Source organism: Xiphophorus maculatus, chromosome 18, assembly GCF_002775205.1.
Source record: "Xiphophorus maculatus strain JP 163 A chromosome 18, X_maculatus-5.0-male, whole genome shotgun sequence".
NCBI lineage: Eukaryota > Metazoa > Chordata > Actinopteri > Cyprinodontiformes > Poeciliidae > Xiphophorus > Xiphophorus maculatus.
Window position 1 is genome coordinate 24,766,461 of NC_036460.1, and position 17,815 is coordinate 24,784,275.

A 17,815-nucleotide genomic window follows, 5' to 3' on the forward strand; every position below is an offset into this window, starting at 1 on the left:
TACATTTCATGCTCAGTTGCTCTCGGTGTAGTATTGCTAGCTATGATTACATTATTAACTATTACAATATATCAGCGGCGTCGCTTTTAGGACTGTAATTAATGCTAATAAGTGAAATTGAGAATTCCTCTCGATTGCATAAATCTTTTAGTGCATTACGCATAAATTAAAGCTGTTTTGTAATGAACTTTGAGTCTGAGTCAGAGTTCTAAATATGATTGCCCGCTTCCCACATTTTCTCATATCTCTCTTTTGTTTTTCTTCTTCAGTTTAAATTTCCAATAAGATTTTTCCCCGAGCCGGTGGCGTCTCCTATTGTATTCTCAGAGGAAAATGTATAGGAGGATGCATTGACTGACGTTTTATACGTGATTCTGTCCTGTATGTGTTAACCTCTGACCTGTGCCTCCCTGCAGAGAGAAGTGCCTTCATGTGCTGACCCTCCTGGCTGTCTGGCTCCTCTGAGGCCATCTGTGCCTACCCAAGTTCGCCGGATCCGCTGGGGCCACACCAAAAGCACCAGGGCTGCCATGACTGCCAGCTCCATCCGCTAAGGCCATCTCTGTGCAAACGACACCTCCTCCCGCCCCCGGATCCTGCTCTCTTCACCATCCATGCCACTCCAGCCTCCTCTGTGAAGGCCCAACTCCCTCTCCCCCACACCTTCTCAGCAGACAAATATTGAAGGCAAACAGCTTTTATCGGCTCCTGTTAGCTGAAGAAAATTGTTTCACTGCTGTTGTCTCCGCTGGCTCTCCTCTCCTCCAGCTGCTTTCCCCCATCGTCTGCTGGCCCCTGCGTTCTGTCATCATGGGCCAAGCCTGATCGATACCGCGTTGTGCCGTTCATCTCGTCTGACGGTTCAACTGACAAGTGAGCAAATTGAGAGAACCGGGGTTGTGTGTGCATGCGTGTGCGTTAAGAGAGAGGTTACAAGACAAAGCTGTATGGTCATCGGCGACACAAGCCCCGGTTGACAGGCTCTGAAGGACTCCTGTTTAAACCACAAACAGACTCCTGGGATGGACCCCAAATGTTAGGAGAGTCCCCAACAGGCTTCTTTCAGATCACAACCTTGGAGCACAACCTCTGAAGCTGTGTTTTTTTTTTTTTTTTTTTGTGTTTTGTTTTGGGGTTTTTTGTTTTCTGATGTTCTCAACCTATCCCTTCTCAACATTTGCCCCGGTTTTACCAGAGAACAGCAAGCTTGCTGGACGGCTAGCTTCCCCCGATCGACCCCTTCCTGTTTCAGTTTGAAATGGCGGTGAATGTGACACCGATGCGGGACACCAAGTGGCTGACGCTGGAGGTGTGTCGGGAATTTCAGAGAGGAACGTGTTCGCGGCCGGACAACGAATGCAAGTTCGCCCACCCTGCCAAGAGCTGTCAAGTGGAAAACGGCAGAGTCATTGCCTGTTTTGACTCACTCAAGGTGAGTGTGACAAACACCTGTGATACTCATTCATCACTCCCGCTGGGTTTCTGTTTTTTTGACCCCTTGCATCATAAATCAGCATTGTCAGAGGTTTAAATACAGCGTCTTGGAATAGGTATTATTTAATCGCATTACAATCACCAACAATGATTTTTATACAATAGATCAACCCAAATCACGTTAACTGTGAGCAAATAGAAAGCAATAGTAAGCAAATGGTTTTTTTATTCTTTTCTTTTGTCTTTTGCATTCAGTTCAGGAATGTTCTAACATATGAATAAGCTTTGGTCTAAACCACTCCATTGTAGATATGGTTTATGTTTAGAGTTGGTATCCTCCTAGAAAGTGAAGACTCCTCTGAATTCAGCTTATCCCTTGAACGCTGATAAGCTTTGCTGTCAATTCCCAAAGAAACAAGTTCCCACAACATAACGTTGCCATGAAGTCTGATTCTGGTTTAATATGACCAGATCACCTTCTTCTGCTGATCTCCGTAGCTCGTTTCTTGGCAGTTTCTCTGATTAATGTTTTCCCTCCCGGCCTCTCTCAGTTAAAATGAACAGCAATGTCTTGGTAGGTTTGCAGTTATGTTATGATTGACGCTTTCCATTTTCAAATGCTCTGCCAGACGTTCAAATCTCTGGATATTGTTTTATAACCTAACCCTGAATTAGATTTCTCCGAAATTGCACTGGCACTCTGTCAGCCTTGTCTCTAGGTCATAATGATGGTGTTTGCTCACTGATATTCCACAACAAACCTTCAAAACAAAAGAGGCTTGTTGAATGGAATCAGTCGTGCACTGGTGGACACACTAGGAGTTAATTATTTTGAAGCCTGTTTGTTGCGCTAGGTTTTGTATGGGTTTTCTGACTAAAAGGTGCTGAATGCAAACGCACGAGACGCTTTTTACATCTTCAATCGTGAAAAGTTTTGAAAAACGTATAACTTCATCGTTCCACTTCACAGTTACATCACTTTCTGGTGGTTTACTACAAAAAGTCCCAATTGAGGTTTGCGGTTGGAATGTGACAAAACTTAGGGACGTCGAAGAGGTATTGCACCGCATGTGACAATTTACAGCGAGAAGCGTAGCTTTAAATCTTTTCCTGCTGGAAAGCAGTCGTTGCTCTGAAGGAAATAGCAGTGACAAAGTTTGACCTTGGCAAAGGAACCAATACGATCAAGTGTAACTACTTTTAGGTGTGTGCTTTTCTGAAACAGTGCACCAAGACGAGGCTGTAATCACACTAACATCTGTGAATGAGACTCAGACTTTCCTCCGGAGGCACATAAACTCAAACCCAGCGTCGGACTGCTGGTTGGCACGTCGCAAAGGGTTCTGTACGACCGTCACGTCAAGCGAGCAGAACCAGAAGTAGGACAGCATAGTGTGTACTCCGCGTTTCTATGGGACTATACGTCTGGCTGTGTTATTTTGAGGTCATGCTGCATGGTGGGGTGTTCTCAGAAGGCTCTGTAATTTGCCATCTATTTTTTGCCCTGGCGCTCAGACAACACACTCCCACCGTGTAGCTCCTCTCACAGACGGGGGAAGAAGAGAGAGAGGGGAAAAAAAGAAGAAAGAAATCAAACGGCATTAAAGATGGAGGGAGGTGGGGGAAAACAGAGTGGACCGAGCCGAGTAGTTAAAGAAAAAAAAATTACATTAAGGGATTTGACAAGACATGCAGTGAAGTGAGGCAATCACACATCTGATTAGGATGTTTATGGACTTTATAGACTGCGGATGTTTGAGTTCATAATAACTCATAGTGGGATTGAATTTTATACTGGCTTCCATTTATGTGGCTGCATATGTCACTCCTGCAACCTTATTAAAAGTCTGTTTATATGCTGTTAAATTGTTATACAGTGGCGTATTGGCAGATGGTGAGTCACTACAAAATGTGCAACCACTTCCTCCAAATGTTTTTATTACATTTTCAATTGTTTTAAACTTTTTATTGACCTGATTATCAGTGTGGAAAACTTTAGAAGCTTTTGTAACACATCCCTTACTTGCCTTACAAAAAGTAACACACACAAGTCTGTCTTAATTGCTGTACTCACATGTTCTCTTGTGCTTCCCACTTTGAAGGTCCGATCAAGTGAAAAAATAAAAGATTATTAAAACTGATAAAGTATGGCAGTCGGTTTGGTAAAAGTGTCAAATTAAATTAGTTTCTTTATCTAAATTTCCTACTTTAGATTATACTATTGCTATAAAAAGAAGAATTATTTTTCAGATTTATTTCAATTGCTCTGTTGCTGTCTTTAATTGTGCGTTTGCATCCAAACTCTGCTTTTGAAAACTGAACGGCGGCTCAATCAGAACTAAATGGAGTCGGTGAAAAATATGATGATGCTCCAGGTTTCACAGAGTGCAGGGACAAAAACCCATTTTTGAACTCCAATTCAGACAAAAAAAAATCCGCAAAAGTTATCTCGATAGTGATACGATTGCACTTGGTAAAAATATTGGATAATAAATGTTTGTAATACATGCTTTACATACTGAATCTCATAATATGTGGTGGAAAACCCATTTTTTGGTTTTTAAAAATAAATGAAGAATATGTAAGTGTAATTATTTTTTATTTTATCAACATAATACCAAAAGGACATTTTGCTTAACTAGATAATTTTTTATATGAAAGTGGCAAAACTATTGTTTGCTAAAATACTGTCGCTAATTCACTAAATACAACTGAATTCACACAATATTCTTTGAGAGTCACTATTCAACTTCCCATTTAGTCCCTTTTTTGACTATTTATAAAAGAGATGGGGAATAGCAACACGTCTTTTTTGATTAATTGTTTTCCTCTTAGCTACACACTAAAACACATTCATTGTTCATAATTTATTCCTGTAAATTTTTAATAAGCCTCCTTCATTTTGATTTGTATTTATTATTTTAGTGATTATGTCATCATCTGTTAATTTGCCTTCTTCTCACTTTACACTTTGCTTTTACATCGCTAATTAACTGTAAGGGCGAGTTCATTATAATACTTTTTTATTATATTGCAGTACTTCAAGCTCAAACTATTAACGCCTGATAATTGATCATTATATTTTTTCCTCAGCTGGACCCACCTTCTGAAAAACCAGCACAGCAACAAACAATAAAATAACATAAAGTACTGACTTTATTAAGACAGATTTCCTTGCAAATTCATGTGGGTCTTGTCTGGAAATAAGAGACATTTAGAAAAGGTCTCAAAATGCCTCGTAGTACACACGTCTCCACCCACAGCTGCAAGATAAAAGGTTTGGGTTACAATTAAGCCCACGTTAAAACTTGCCCTGCACATCCACACAAACCAAGCTAAGCTAATTTGTATGTGTTTTTGTTTTAATATTGCAAGTTGAAAATATATATATATATATATTTTTTTAATGGATGAAAGGAAATTAATTAACGGTTGTGAGCCCTACACATGTAAAAGTGGGTAAAAATCCCTTTGTCAAGTAAAACATATTTTATTTAGGTTCATTCTTCCAGTTACAAAAGTGAAATTGAAATTGTTTTGCTGACATCCATCTAAAAACTTTTAATTTTCAGCTCAGTAGAGTATTAAGGCTTTGTCTCACCCTTCATATTGTCTCTATTGAGGAGTCATCTTCTTTTCATTTTTAGAGTCATAAGTAACAGCTCGAAATTTCTTTTTTCCAAATCTAACCATATTTTCTTGCATTTACCGATGAAACTGCACTTACTCTCAATTTGGACTGGATCCTGTGTTTGGTTAAATATCCTCCACTTTGGCTCGGTTCAGTCAATCAGACCTTGGCCTTGTCCTGCAGTGCTTTGGTCAGCGCACTATTTTCAACATTCGAGAAGTGAATTCGAACTTGGGACAAAATTCTTTTCTTCTTTTGCAAATCAGTGACTCAAAAGAGGAGCAAAAAAACCATTGAATGTCATCAGTTCCTCGTCAGTAAGTGACAAAATGTTGGATGTTTAAGAATGTGAATAACTGTTTAGTGAGTTTTAACTCAAATTGTCTTCGTGGAAATATGCACACTGGTGGTTTTATTAGCTGAACGGGACACATAAGAAGTTCCCAAAGCGTGTTTTTTAGCAGTATTTATATGTTGCAGTGTAAAACTATAACTACAAAATATTTTATTAGGATTTATGTGTCAGACCAACAAAGTAGCATTTAACTGTGAAGAGGAAGGAAACGGTTACATGGATTTTTCACAGTCAAGATTTTAGGATGCAAATGTATTCAGGCCCTCTTGACTCAAAACATTGTTACTGTTTTGTAAAATGGCTCAAGCCCAGGAAGATTAGACCAAAAGGCAAATCTTCAGGTCTTGCCGACGATTCGCAATTCTATTTGGTCTGGACCTGGCTTTGGTTTTTTAAAAAGATGAATATGTTGTTATTGTTGTTTTTTTTTTTTTTCTTTTTATCAAAACCTTTCTGTTGTAATTATTGCTGTACTTTTTTTAGAGTTGTCATCCTGCAGTGAGACGAACATCTTCCTCAGCCTTTAGCAGATTTTCAAAATGCACAATGCACTAATATTTATTTATTTATCTAGATGTTTTTGACGCGGCAGCATCACCGCAGACCTTGCCGTGATTTGGATCAGCGAGCTCGATGTTTTTCGATGGTGTCCGATAGTTCATTCTTCCATGCTCTGCACACACTCTGTAATTTGCCTCTTATCTGATGGGCAGGTAGCTGCCTTTGGCAGCCGGTCAAGCCGCTCAGGCTGCTGCCTACCTGCGGCCGGATTTCTTGCTAATCCAGGCGCCGGTGCTCCGATGACATGGGTGGGTACGGCTGGTACAGGTACGACAGGAATGGATAAGTGCAGTTGCCGGGGCGTTGCAGCCACGCTGAATTATTGGAGACGGGCAGGAGCAACGGGGAATGTGCGGGGAAGCATGGCACTTTGCACGGAGACCTTCCCTGCTCCCTGTGCCAGGGCATTCCACAGTCTACCTCCCTTCCCTGCCTTTGTGACAGGATGATAGATCTGCTTTATCTGCACATAAATTCATAACACATATCTGGCCTGGAGAGAGCGAGGCAAAGGGGAATAAGGAAAGGACGATCAGGAAAAAAAAACGAATGTTGGTAGACGTGGCTTTCTACTCCTAAGAATTTGTCATGCCACATGGCCCTTCATTACGTATGCAGCGCACGAAGAAAGGGAAGCCTAAGCATAGCTAATAGGAAATCATATGAACAGTTTTTTCTCCTTTTCACTATTTTCGCCTCTTTGTATTAAAATGCTCTTGCAGAGATTTTCTCATTGTATTCTTCAATAAAACATCTAATGTTTCAATTCCTCTGATCACAGATGACAGAAAAGTTACGATTTACAATTTTGAATTCAGTAAGCTATCTCTGTACCCAGCATGTTTTATAAATAATAGGATTTTGATTCGTGTGCAGAATTAACATGTAAACTGTACTAAGATTTGAATTTTCTATTGACCACAATGGCTATTGCTGAACATCCAAAGGGCCGGATACGGTCTGCAAAATGCCCCATTCTGCCATTTGGGGAAAGAAAAAGGAAACAATGGAGCTAATATAGTTTACGCCAACAATAGCTCCCTTTAAGGCTTTATTCAAGTTATCTTCAAATTCGTCTTCTGTGGAAAAAGGAGGAGTAGTCTAGAGTCCTCTAGGTTTGATGGATGCTGAAGAGATCAGTGCTATAGTTGGTTTGATCAGGTTTTTTTTAAAACCGCTTCTCTGAAACAGTTTTTCCACCAACCTAGTATTTTTAGCTGCCTTAACCTCAAAGCGTAACACAGCGACTCATCAAGAAGAGTTTGTGCAGGTTGCAGAAAAAACAGCTTTACACTTAGAGAGGATCCTGCTGAAGGGATTCGGCAGCTTGTTGCTATAAACAGCGAGAGCTTGAGCTTGTTTGAATGAAAATGAAGAAAACGTCAAGCTGTTAGTGTTTAGGCTGACACAATACAATAAATTCACGCTTTGAGGCTGTGACAGATACCGCCGAGAGTGTGCCAAGGAAATGCTCGGCTTTTCACTTGCTATTGGGTTTGTTGTATTAAGACTAATTTGTTTTCTGCAGCATGAAAGGGCATGATTTATAATTTGCAATTTTACCGCCATTCAGCCTCGTCCTACAGCTCGTAATCTAGGCCAAATTCTGATGAAAAAAAAGGCGAGAAAATCGTGTTAAATTTACTTATTGGAAAATGTTAAAATTGTTTTTATATCCACAGAGAGGTGGACGAGATTTGTGGAATGCATAAGGTTAAGGTAAACTTAATTTATTTAACTTTTTCTTGGGCTTGGAGGTGTGAGATAACCTACATGTTGGATTATCCTGTAATTAAGTTTGTGCTGCTGTTCACATAGGAATTTAATAGTCCTAAAATCTTATTTCCTTGCAGTATTGCCTCCTTTGAATTTTTATTCTCTATGTGCAGAGTGTTTTTAGTTCTCCTGTTTGCTAAATGATCTCCGCCGATGTTTAATTTTTAATTTTACTCCAAGAATACATTAAATTCAGATCACAAGTGAAATGTTTAAATCAGCTTGCATCTTTGTTTGTTTCTTGTTCAGCCAGAGACTTCGGGGGAACTCACAATATTGTTAGGATAACTAATGGAGTATCATCGGTTTTATAGCCTCAATTCACATCAGATCTTGTAAAAAAAAAACAGCAGATCACATTTTTAACAAGCTGTCACTGAGAAACACTGATTTTATTCAGATGGCAGTTAGCCTCATTGCTAATTATTTCCAGTTGATTAAACAAACTGATTCTTCAGTCTTCACTTCTTTTTGTACTGTGCAAAATCTAGTTACTGGAATTTTCTAAGGTATTTAATCTATGTTTGTGATGCATTTTATTATTTTCTTGTGTTTTTACATTACAATCTAGGTTGCGATTATGGTACCTTCTTATAGATAACATTTAATGAAGTCAGAAAACCTGCTTTTTTCTAGAAACACAAAATTACTTGAAATTGTCACTTGTCGAAGTGGCTCTGAAATATCCTAGATATGGATAGGATTCGTGGTAGATAGATAATATTTCACATCAACATCTGCATAAAAAGGTACATAGATGTCGGACCTCTACTATCTCTTGTTATGAACAGGCTTGTTAAGACATAATAAAATGTAAAATAGTTGCCATCCAAACTTGTATTTAAACAACAATACATGCATGCAGTTGTAGACAAGCAAATCTTATTCTTTGGTTTGTTAAAAGTCGCATATTCCTAGCTGCGTAAAAAATGAAATGCATAAAAAGTTTTTATTTCTAGTAAACAGTGTTTGCAGTGCAGGCATTTTTCTTTTTTGGGGGGGGGGATTGGGATTCATTTGGAAGGATGGGGAGAATGAGAAGCAGAAGAAAAGCTTGATTCTTACGCCACGAGCGTGAGGACTGGAATTGACAAATCCTGTAAATTAATGGAACAGAAAAAGAAAACATAACTTTCTGAAGAATTAAATTAACGACTATTTTGTATTGTGCAAATTTTTCACCACAGACTATAGTACTTATTACTTGTGTAGCACAGATTTTTTGTTCTTGTTGACCTAAATTCAGATCATGTGGCTTTCACTTTGCATCCTCTTTGTAGATGAAAGCACACATTTAAAGTTCACTTCCATTCCGCATTTCATTGCATTTCACCCATACACCTTGCCGAAGTAAGAAGCCGCAACTTTTCAGCGCATGATCTTTGGTGCCTTACACTGACGTGTACTTTAGATGTTCAAAGGAAATGGAAAAGAAAGGCAGGTGTGAGTGCACAGAGAAGGAGATGGAGATGTGAAAGCAAAGAGAAAAGATACTGCAATGCATAGGGGATGGGAGCCCCAGCAGGCGTATGTGTGAGTCTGCATGTGTGCATGCCCTGCACAGAGGGATACAACATAATGGATAAGAACCTCTTTGAAAGGAAAACACACTCAAACTCAGTTAATCTCCTCTGTATCTGTATTCCACCGTCAAGCTCCTGCTCTCATCGTCCTGCCTCTCATTACCTCTGTTAATCTATTTTTGCTCAACCCATTCAACACCCCAGTGATCTCCTCTCCTCTTTTCCTCTTTTCCAGGGATCCCAGGCGCTTTTGACTTAGATTTTTGTGTTTAGTTTTGGGTCTAAACTCTAATAGACGCCATCTTAAGTTATTGCTTCAAAATAAACTCTGAGCAATAAATCTGAGCAAATTTATTATAGTTTACGGAATTTTCTGGATGTTTCACTTGGAATGAGAATGAGAAATGCACAATTGCTGGTTTGGACCTTCTTTGCAGGCTCAACGTCTGTGCAATTCTTCAGTGGATCAGCCTCAGTCAGGGTAATGATCCTTTACACTGCTCTAAGTGTTTACATGCACTGCTGATGTAAAGCAATATCTTCAAGGTTTCTAATTAGATTCTTTTTAAAAAAAATTTATTTTAGTCTTACATAGAAATAGTCATTTGTGAACAAAAGTATTTCACAAGAATGGTTTCTAAGCAACATATTTGCTTAGAAATTTATAAGACACAAATAAAGGTTAAGTTTAGCTTAGCTTTATAATAAAGCCAATGCTCATTGACACAATAGCAAACTGATGTGACTTAAAACAATAGCATACTGCAAAACATCACAGATAATTTTAATTTGCACCAAACCGCTTTAAAAAATGACCAGAGCATCCATTTTAGGAGGAAAAAAAAGTTTATTTTGTGTTTTTGTGCTAAAGGCAACACCTTTTTCAACAATGTTAAAGAATAATAATACTGCTCTACCATCAACAGCTTTGTACAGATTCTTTTATAGCTTATCATTTCAATGAGAAGCAAAACAATTTCAAACAACTCAACCATTTTATCCCGCAGATACCCACACAAACATACTTGTATTAGCTATGATGGAACCAGTAAAAACACCACCAGCAGCTAATAACTTTGTCTGAAGCATATCCTCTAAATGTCTCTGTGTCCTCAGAGAGACCATCATTTCTACACCCATTTGTGGATAAGCTGCATCAGCATAGACTTGCACACATCCATCTTTAGACATGCTGCATCAGCATGGAGACGTGACACGACAACACCAAGGCCGACGAGCATGCAAGGGCACTGAGACGTTAGGCCGCCGCCATATGCAGTCATCCTTTTCCTACCTCTAAACACCCTACAGCCTATGACCTCGACGTTTGCTCTGAAACTTTCGCTCAATATAACCGATCTCTCCGCACTTCTCCGCAAAGCTGAAGGACCTTGGCGGTTTAGACGGTCTGATTTTGCGATGCCTCGGTGCTGTTGTCGTTCCTGCCACAGCGATAGTTGAATCGGTCCCTGTTTGTTTGTGTCGCCCACCCATTACCTGTATTACAAGATAACTTCTCGCGTCTCCAGGAGCGGCAGTGTCTTCCGGGGCCTTCATCTGCTCTTCTGTTCTTGTCTTTTATTTCACAATTGTCTCACCATTCATCAAATTGTAATACGGCAAAACAAACTATTAAATAAGTGAAGGTGTAAAAGGACCTTAGCAAAAGTAAAGAAGCTCAGAGCAACTTAACATTATCCAACCTTGATAGAGTTGTCTGCCCATTCACATTCCTCCTTTCATTGTTTGGCAGAGGGTACTTCTTACCTTTTCCTCCTTCTCTTAGAGCAGTTATTGAACCTTTCTCTGGATTTCAATCAATTTAGCTTTCCTATGTGCAATTGTCCACTTTCAACCTGAAGGACATTAAGAAGACAACAGACAGAAAAACCTTCTCCTGTCAATGTCAAATACTAAGATAGAGCTTAGCAAATGTGAGAGTCATGAGAAGTTATGAGCTATCACTCCATTTTGGGTCTGGTTGGAAGAGCTGTTGGTGCCTTTGTACTTGTGTTGTAGACTAAAAGAGGAGGGAAAGTACATCTTTCTTTGGGGTCTTATTTTTATTCGTATTTCTTTTTAAATCGATTATGCATGCACATCAGTATTTACTTCCTGAGTTTCTTTTTCGGAAAAGAAGTTGAAGGAAAATTTGGAAAACAGAAAGATGTCTTTTGCAGTGGACGGCCTGTACCTGACCTGACAGCAGTCAGACAGACGTGGATCTGTCAGTAATATGTGTGACATCCTCCTGGATGTGCCGCCACAAAATACATGTCACTACAGGAAACCGTCTCTGTCAAGCAAAAAAAAAAAAAGGTTTCCAAATGTTCACACTCCTCTTGCTAAAACAGAGCTGTGCAATGTCTCACTCCAAATAATATTCCCATCCAGTGCACCGTTTGCATATCTTCGTCAGGCCTTCTTTCCTTCTTCCACAAAAATATGTTATGCACTATAAATAAAGGCTAATTTGAGGTCAGGCATGAGTTGTGCTAGATTTCCCTCCCCGACCACAAGAACAACGGAGCTTAATTCATTTACAGTGAGGAAAAAAACTATCTGAACATCATACTTTATGATTTCCGGATTTTTTATTTATGTTTTTTAGCTTATGTCTCTCACAGTGGACATGCACCTAAGATGAAAATTTCAGACCCCTTCATGATTTCTAAGTGGGAGAACACAAGTCGCAGGGTGTTTGGATTTTTTCTCACTGTAGCTCACTACTCAGTTATGAATGTGGTTGATGATAAAACAACAAATCAACTTGACGTTGTAGGATTTGGACTCTGGTCACCTATCATTTAATGACAGATTCCACCAGAAATATTGGACTTGGGTATACTAACCTGATTGGTTATATGATAACCAATCAGATACAGATTTATTATTAATATTAATTCATTTTTGTTGTATTAGACAGCATTTTATGTTAGATTGTAATTGGTTCTGCCAAGTGATTTGAGCTCTCAAGGGAGGGAAACAAACAAGGTTCGACAAAGTATGATTACTGTCTTTGTGTTGGCTCTCCCCAAACCCCTTCACAAACCCCACAAGCTATAAGCATGCGTTCATGAATGTAGTCATTGCCCCCATCAGTCACTTCTTTAATTAGAAAATAATCAGAGTTGGATGAGAGCTTCATTAAATCTCGTCCTTGAGACCCATCAGCCACAAACGCAGAAGTGGGATATTTATCACGCTTATGAAAAGAACTCGGTTACCTCCTCTCGACTTTGTTTGCGCTGCACAGAGACAGAATATTAGATGGCATGGGCAGTCATAGGAAAGACCAAGTGTTGAGGCCAAAGAAAACATGTCTTAATGGAAGAGGGAAAAAAAGGGAAAGAGTTATGTGGACAACAAAATAGATCTGTAAGGAGTGCTCATCAACATAAATTCACACTGTTGGGCAGCACTTTCCATCCAATATTGATCCTACATGACCATTATGGAGTGTATGTTTTTGTTTTCTTTCAATATTTCTTCTTCTTCTCACTCCAGTGTCTTTCTAAAAGCTGATGAACTAACCCTGAATTACATTTTTGAAAATATTTTCACTTCTGCTTGCATGCAAAGCTGCAGCAAAGACAAGTCTGTCTGTCAAAAGACCCAACGGTCTGACGCTGTGTACGTAAATGCCTGAGTCTGCAATTAGATTGTCATGACATATGATGTGAGGCAAATAATATGATCTCTTCAGAGACAGACGGGGAAAAGTGCTGTGTCATCCAAGCAGATTAATGACACATTTGAACAAAGAAGGCTCAACAATAGGGGTGATTGAGACCCAAAAGAGTGATCGATGAGTGCATGGACATCCAGCAGGGTATTTTGGACAGTGACGGACAGATGGAGAGGAAGGGATTGCTGATGGACGGGGTGTGCATTGACAGAAGTAATAACGTAAGGGGAAAGGTGCGGAATTAAATGGGAGTTGTGTCAGTCGTCAGCTAGAAATATTCAGGGTTGAATAATGTCTGTAATATCCCTTTTATTGTTGTAGGGCTTGTTGAAGGGCTTGCTGTTGGTCATTGTGATTCCTCACAAGGCTCTAACTGGATTACGGCGGTCTCAGGCTCAGCTGAAATGGCAGCAGCAGCTGTGTTGTGCAGCATCTGTCCGACAGCTCGCTTTCTGTTACAGCATCAACCTGTAGACGTCTTTCTTCAAATGTTCGTTCAAATTAGAGATTTTAATCGATCCTTTAAGTCAGTTAGGCTGAATTTTGGGGGGGATTTTGACAATGGGCATATTGTCAGAAGCCCAAGGGAAGGTGATAACCCTGACCACTGATCCCCTGCTCCCTGCTGAAGTGGTACAAGCCGAGGGTGATCAATGTGGATCAATGTGGAAGAGTGTGCTGCCGGAAGACACTGCATGATGAAGATGGGCGATGGCCCTCTGTTCATGTTGTCTGTGTGGGATCATGTGGCATGTTCCATGATCTGTATGTTTTTATTCACGTCTTTCTTGTAATTGCGAATTGAGGTCTCATTTTTGCTTATACTGTCGTACAGTCAAAGAACCACCTTTTTAACTACACCTTGATAGTAACCCAGACATTTCAGACATTTAGAACTACTTAAATGTCTGAAATATTTTCGGCAGATATGTTTTTCTATAGTCATGAGACAATTGTTAAGTAGTTGCTGATTTGTCACATCCACAAAGCACAATCCTGTCTACGGACGCCATCGGAGCGTCGTGAAGTGACTGCTGTGACAACTTTGAAATTGATTTGTGGCAATTGTGCATTAGCATGTTGAGTATATCAATGAGAAGATGGATAAGCTGTGATAAAGGGATTTATGTCAGCTACAATACAGAAAAGATATGATGCTTAAAAAATGCGTACTTGGTACAGTTCCCATTCGCTTACAATCATCAGCATGTCAATGTGTGCGTGAATGGGAGCGACTGATTTCATTGTAAAATGTCTTTGAGTGTCCTGAAAAGCACTATATACAGCTCTGGAAAAGATTAAGAGCCCACTGCACTGAACTCCATTGAAAACTTCCGGGTTATTCCAACCAAATATTGATTTCTGAACCCTTCCTGAGTTAAAACATTGGTTGTTGTTTCTAAATGAACATGAATTTTAATTTATTTAATTGATTTTTTTTTTTTTTTTGCATTGTTTGAGGTCTGATAGCGCTGTATCTTTTTTGTTATTTTGACCATTTCTCATTTTCTGCAAATAAATACTAAATTTGTGCTTGGAATTTCGGAGACATGTTGCTAGTAGTTCATAAAATTAAAGAACAATGTTCATTTTACTAAAAACATATAGCTATAAAAAATGTAAAATCAGACAAACTGATCATTGTAAGTGGCCTCTTAATATTTCCCACAGCTGTAAGAAATGTGGCTGTTTGGAAACATTTAATTATATTAATATTTTAACAAATTATACATTTTTGTTCAAACTCAGTGTCATCATATAATGAAGATCTCGTATAGCCACACAGAATGCCTGTCTTGGTTGCACATCATGAGTGGACTCTCATACAAACCACTAAAAGTAATTAGTATTTGATCACTCTTTCATTGTGATCAAATGAAAGAGTTGCTACAGAACATAACACAAATTCCTGCCTTGTGACTCTTGAGTCTTTACGCTGTTCTGAATGCGTTTGCGCTAGGCTTACCATTATTTTATGGAGTAATGAATGCTAATCCTCTCATATCTGCTTCAAACTCAAGGCAGCGACATTAGCAGCCGAAGCCGGTACAGTGACATCCTTTGTTGAACTGGAATTGCAATGTGTGTGCTTCGGTTGATGGGTCCATGTAAGAGGAGATGTCTCCTTTAACTTTTTTTTTTTGTTCTGTGTTTCTTGGAAGCGTCAGGGTGTGGTCTTTTGAATTTTTGCCTTACCCGCGTGATTCATCAGAAGTAGAACATACATTCCAGCACCCTGACAAAAAGGCATCTGATCCTGACTCATTTCATCCAGGGGGGTGGATTGAGAAATAAATAAGCCATTTGATACTACTAATTTCTTCACAGGTCAATATGTCAAAGAGCCCACTTTTTTTTTTTTGTTGCTCCTAAGCAGCTGTGACTGTTTGTTTTCAAAAACAGCGTTTACAGAGAGCAGCGTCCTGACTGTCACCAAAAGCATCCTTTGTTTTTACTTTGGAAAAACTTTTGTGTGCATGCGAAAGATTACAACACGAATCAAAGGCAGCTGCTAGACTTTGTCAGCTTTTGTTCATTTTACAAGGACAACTTCACATTTTGTATCCCTACTCTGTGCATAGAGTATCTACAACCTTCAAATAGAGATGCAGGCAAACAGTTTAATAAGTCTTGTTGGCCCGTCTCTCGGGTCTTCTTCACAGTGACTGCAGAGCATGTTTCTGTATTACTTTTGGGATTAAATCGCAAGTTTATAAGTTATAAATGAAAGAAGTGTATCTTCGGCAGACTGTGAAGTCAATAGCACCGCTCAGTCGTTTGCATGCATTTTTTTATTGCCGTGAATGTCACATCAATTTTGCCCTTTTAACGACACGGTGGAGCCATTTTTTTTCAGGATGGTAAGATTGTACAGCAAACTGCTTGAGTGAATTTCAGAAAGTGGAATTAGTTGCAAAGACTTTAATTCATTTAAACCCATACTGGGGCATAAACATGCACTTACCCCAAACCAGGAAATATTAGATAAACATTCTTTAGTGAGCTGGGGCTTCTGGTATAATCCTGACTAGATATTTAACCACTAGAGTTAACTTGAAATGGTTGTTTTTGTGGGCAGTTGTTAATTTTAGGTGTTTAGATTTTTTGCTCCACATACATATTAATCTCACTCTTCCTGAAAATTCTAATGATCTTTGTATCAATGATGAGTGTACTGTATGCAAACTTATGAACACCCCTGTACCTCCAGTATAAATGCTTCAATACGCTGTTTGTCATAATTAGGCCCAAAAGCTGTTGCATCCTTTGTGCGCATTCACTCGTCTTCCGCCCAGGCGGTTTTAAATGGATCTCCTCTCTAGCTGTCTCCTCTGCCCGGTGAATGAGAGATAAAGCTGAATTGCAGTAAACTTTGAAGATTGTGAATAGAGGGATGGCGTGAGGCTGAGAGCAAAGAACAGATGAAGAGAAAAGATGAATGGATTGAGGCTGGAGAAGGAAGGTTAATTGAAAGCGAGAGAGAAGAAGAAGGGCCAGATCTCGGGGGCTGTGGGGTGGCCTTCTCCTATCTCTCTCTTTCTCTGTTTTTACACGCGCGATTGTGATGGGGTGATCGTGCACGTGTGTGTTCCCCCCCCCCCCCGTCTGAGGGGAGATAGTGCTGTAAACCTAATGAGGACAAAGCTAATTAGAGACTGCCTTGCACAACTCAGCATGACATTTGCAGAAGACCAACAACAGCACTTACTACCTACAAGTATGCCACATCCTCTGGAGAGGAAAACTCACTGCAGAGGCTTTTTTAGTTTAACTTGGATTCATTTTATTTTATTTTATTTTACAAGCATAAGAGAGAGAGAAAAAAAACATATTTCTGTGCAACCACAGCCAGGTCAGGGAGTTTATTGAGCAATGAATAAAAATATGTCTTGCTGCTGAGAAGAGGACGTTGGCATTGCACTCAATTCTTTCTTTTCTGACCACTAGGATATTCCTGTTCAAAGCAGTCAGCAACACATCCTGATTGGTTCAGGCTCAAAGGTGTCATGTGACCCCAAAATCACATGATATGCAGCCCTACATATTGTGGCCCATTTCCCTCATCTGCCAGTTTATTCAACTGATGTCCTGTGCCATGCCCAAAAAGAATACAGCAGAGACTTACGTCTGTTTAGAGCCTGATACAAATGCAGCAAGATGGAGGGAAGTTCTGTCTTGGTAAACAAACGGATTAATTAGATTCAACTGTTGAACTAAAGGTAAAAATCCACCAACAAACCAGGAAAAAATATGTGGCAGCTCATAAAAATATCTTACTTCACCAGGCTCAATATACGTGCCTAAAAATTGTGTTTGTAACACTCAAGCTTTTCTACAATTCAACTCTGTACAACCAGAAAACAAACCAGAGTGTTTGCTTTGAACTAGACCTGTCAGTTCAGACGAAAGGCGGTATCCCACAAACAGTATCCTTTGACGGGGAATGTTTAGAGGTACTCTGGGAGTATGGGGTACCAGGCACTTTGACACGGGCTGTTAGGTTCCTGTAATCGGTGCCAGAGCAGTCGGACTTGTTTCCAGTGATAGTTGGACTCTGCCACGGTTATATTTTGCCACCGATTCTCTTCGTAACCTTAATGGACAAAATTTCTAGTCACAACCAATATGTTGAGGTGATCTGCTTTGGTGACCTGTTCTGGTTTTTGCAGATGATGTTGTCCTATTATCCCGTCCTGATGCTTTGGCCCATGACTCATCACTGAAAAGGACATTAGACTGAATGTGTGCTGTGGAAGAAAACAACTGTATACAAAACAGGTGTGACTGCCAGCGAATTAGAACCGTGTGTGTGTGAGAGAGAAAGCTGCCAGTAAACTGTGAGTTGT

General features: G+C 39.6%; 1 protein-coding gene across 7 annotated transcripts in view; it reads left to right on the top strand.

The window, feature by feature from the left end:
- mbnl1 (muscleblind like splicing regulator 1) overlaps positions 1-17,815 on the top strand; it is a 79,800-nt gene that overhangs the window by 22,071 nt on the left and 39,914 nt on the right. For all 7 annotated transcript variants that reach the window (XM_023351340.1, XM_005800895.3, XM_023351339.1 and 4 more), the window contains exon 2: positions 417-1,432. In XM_023351340.1, coding sequence (XP_023207108.1) covers positions 1,259-1,432 — 174 coding nt within the window. In that variant the 5' untranslated portion in view covers positions 417-1,258. The remainder of the gene's footprint in view (positions 1-416; positions 1,433-17,815) is intronic.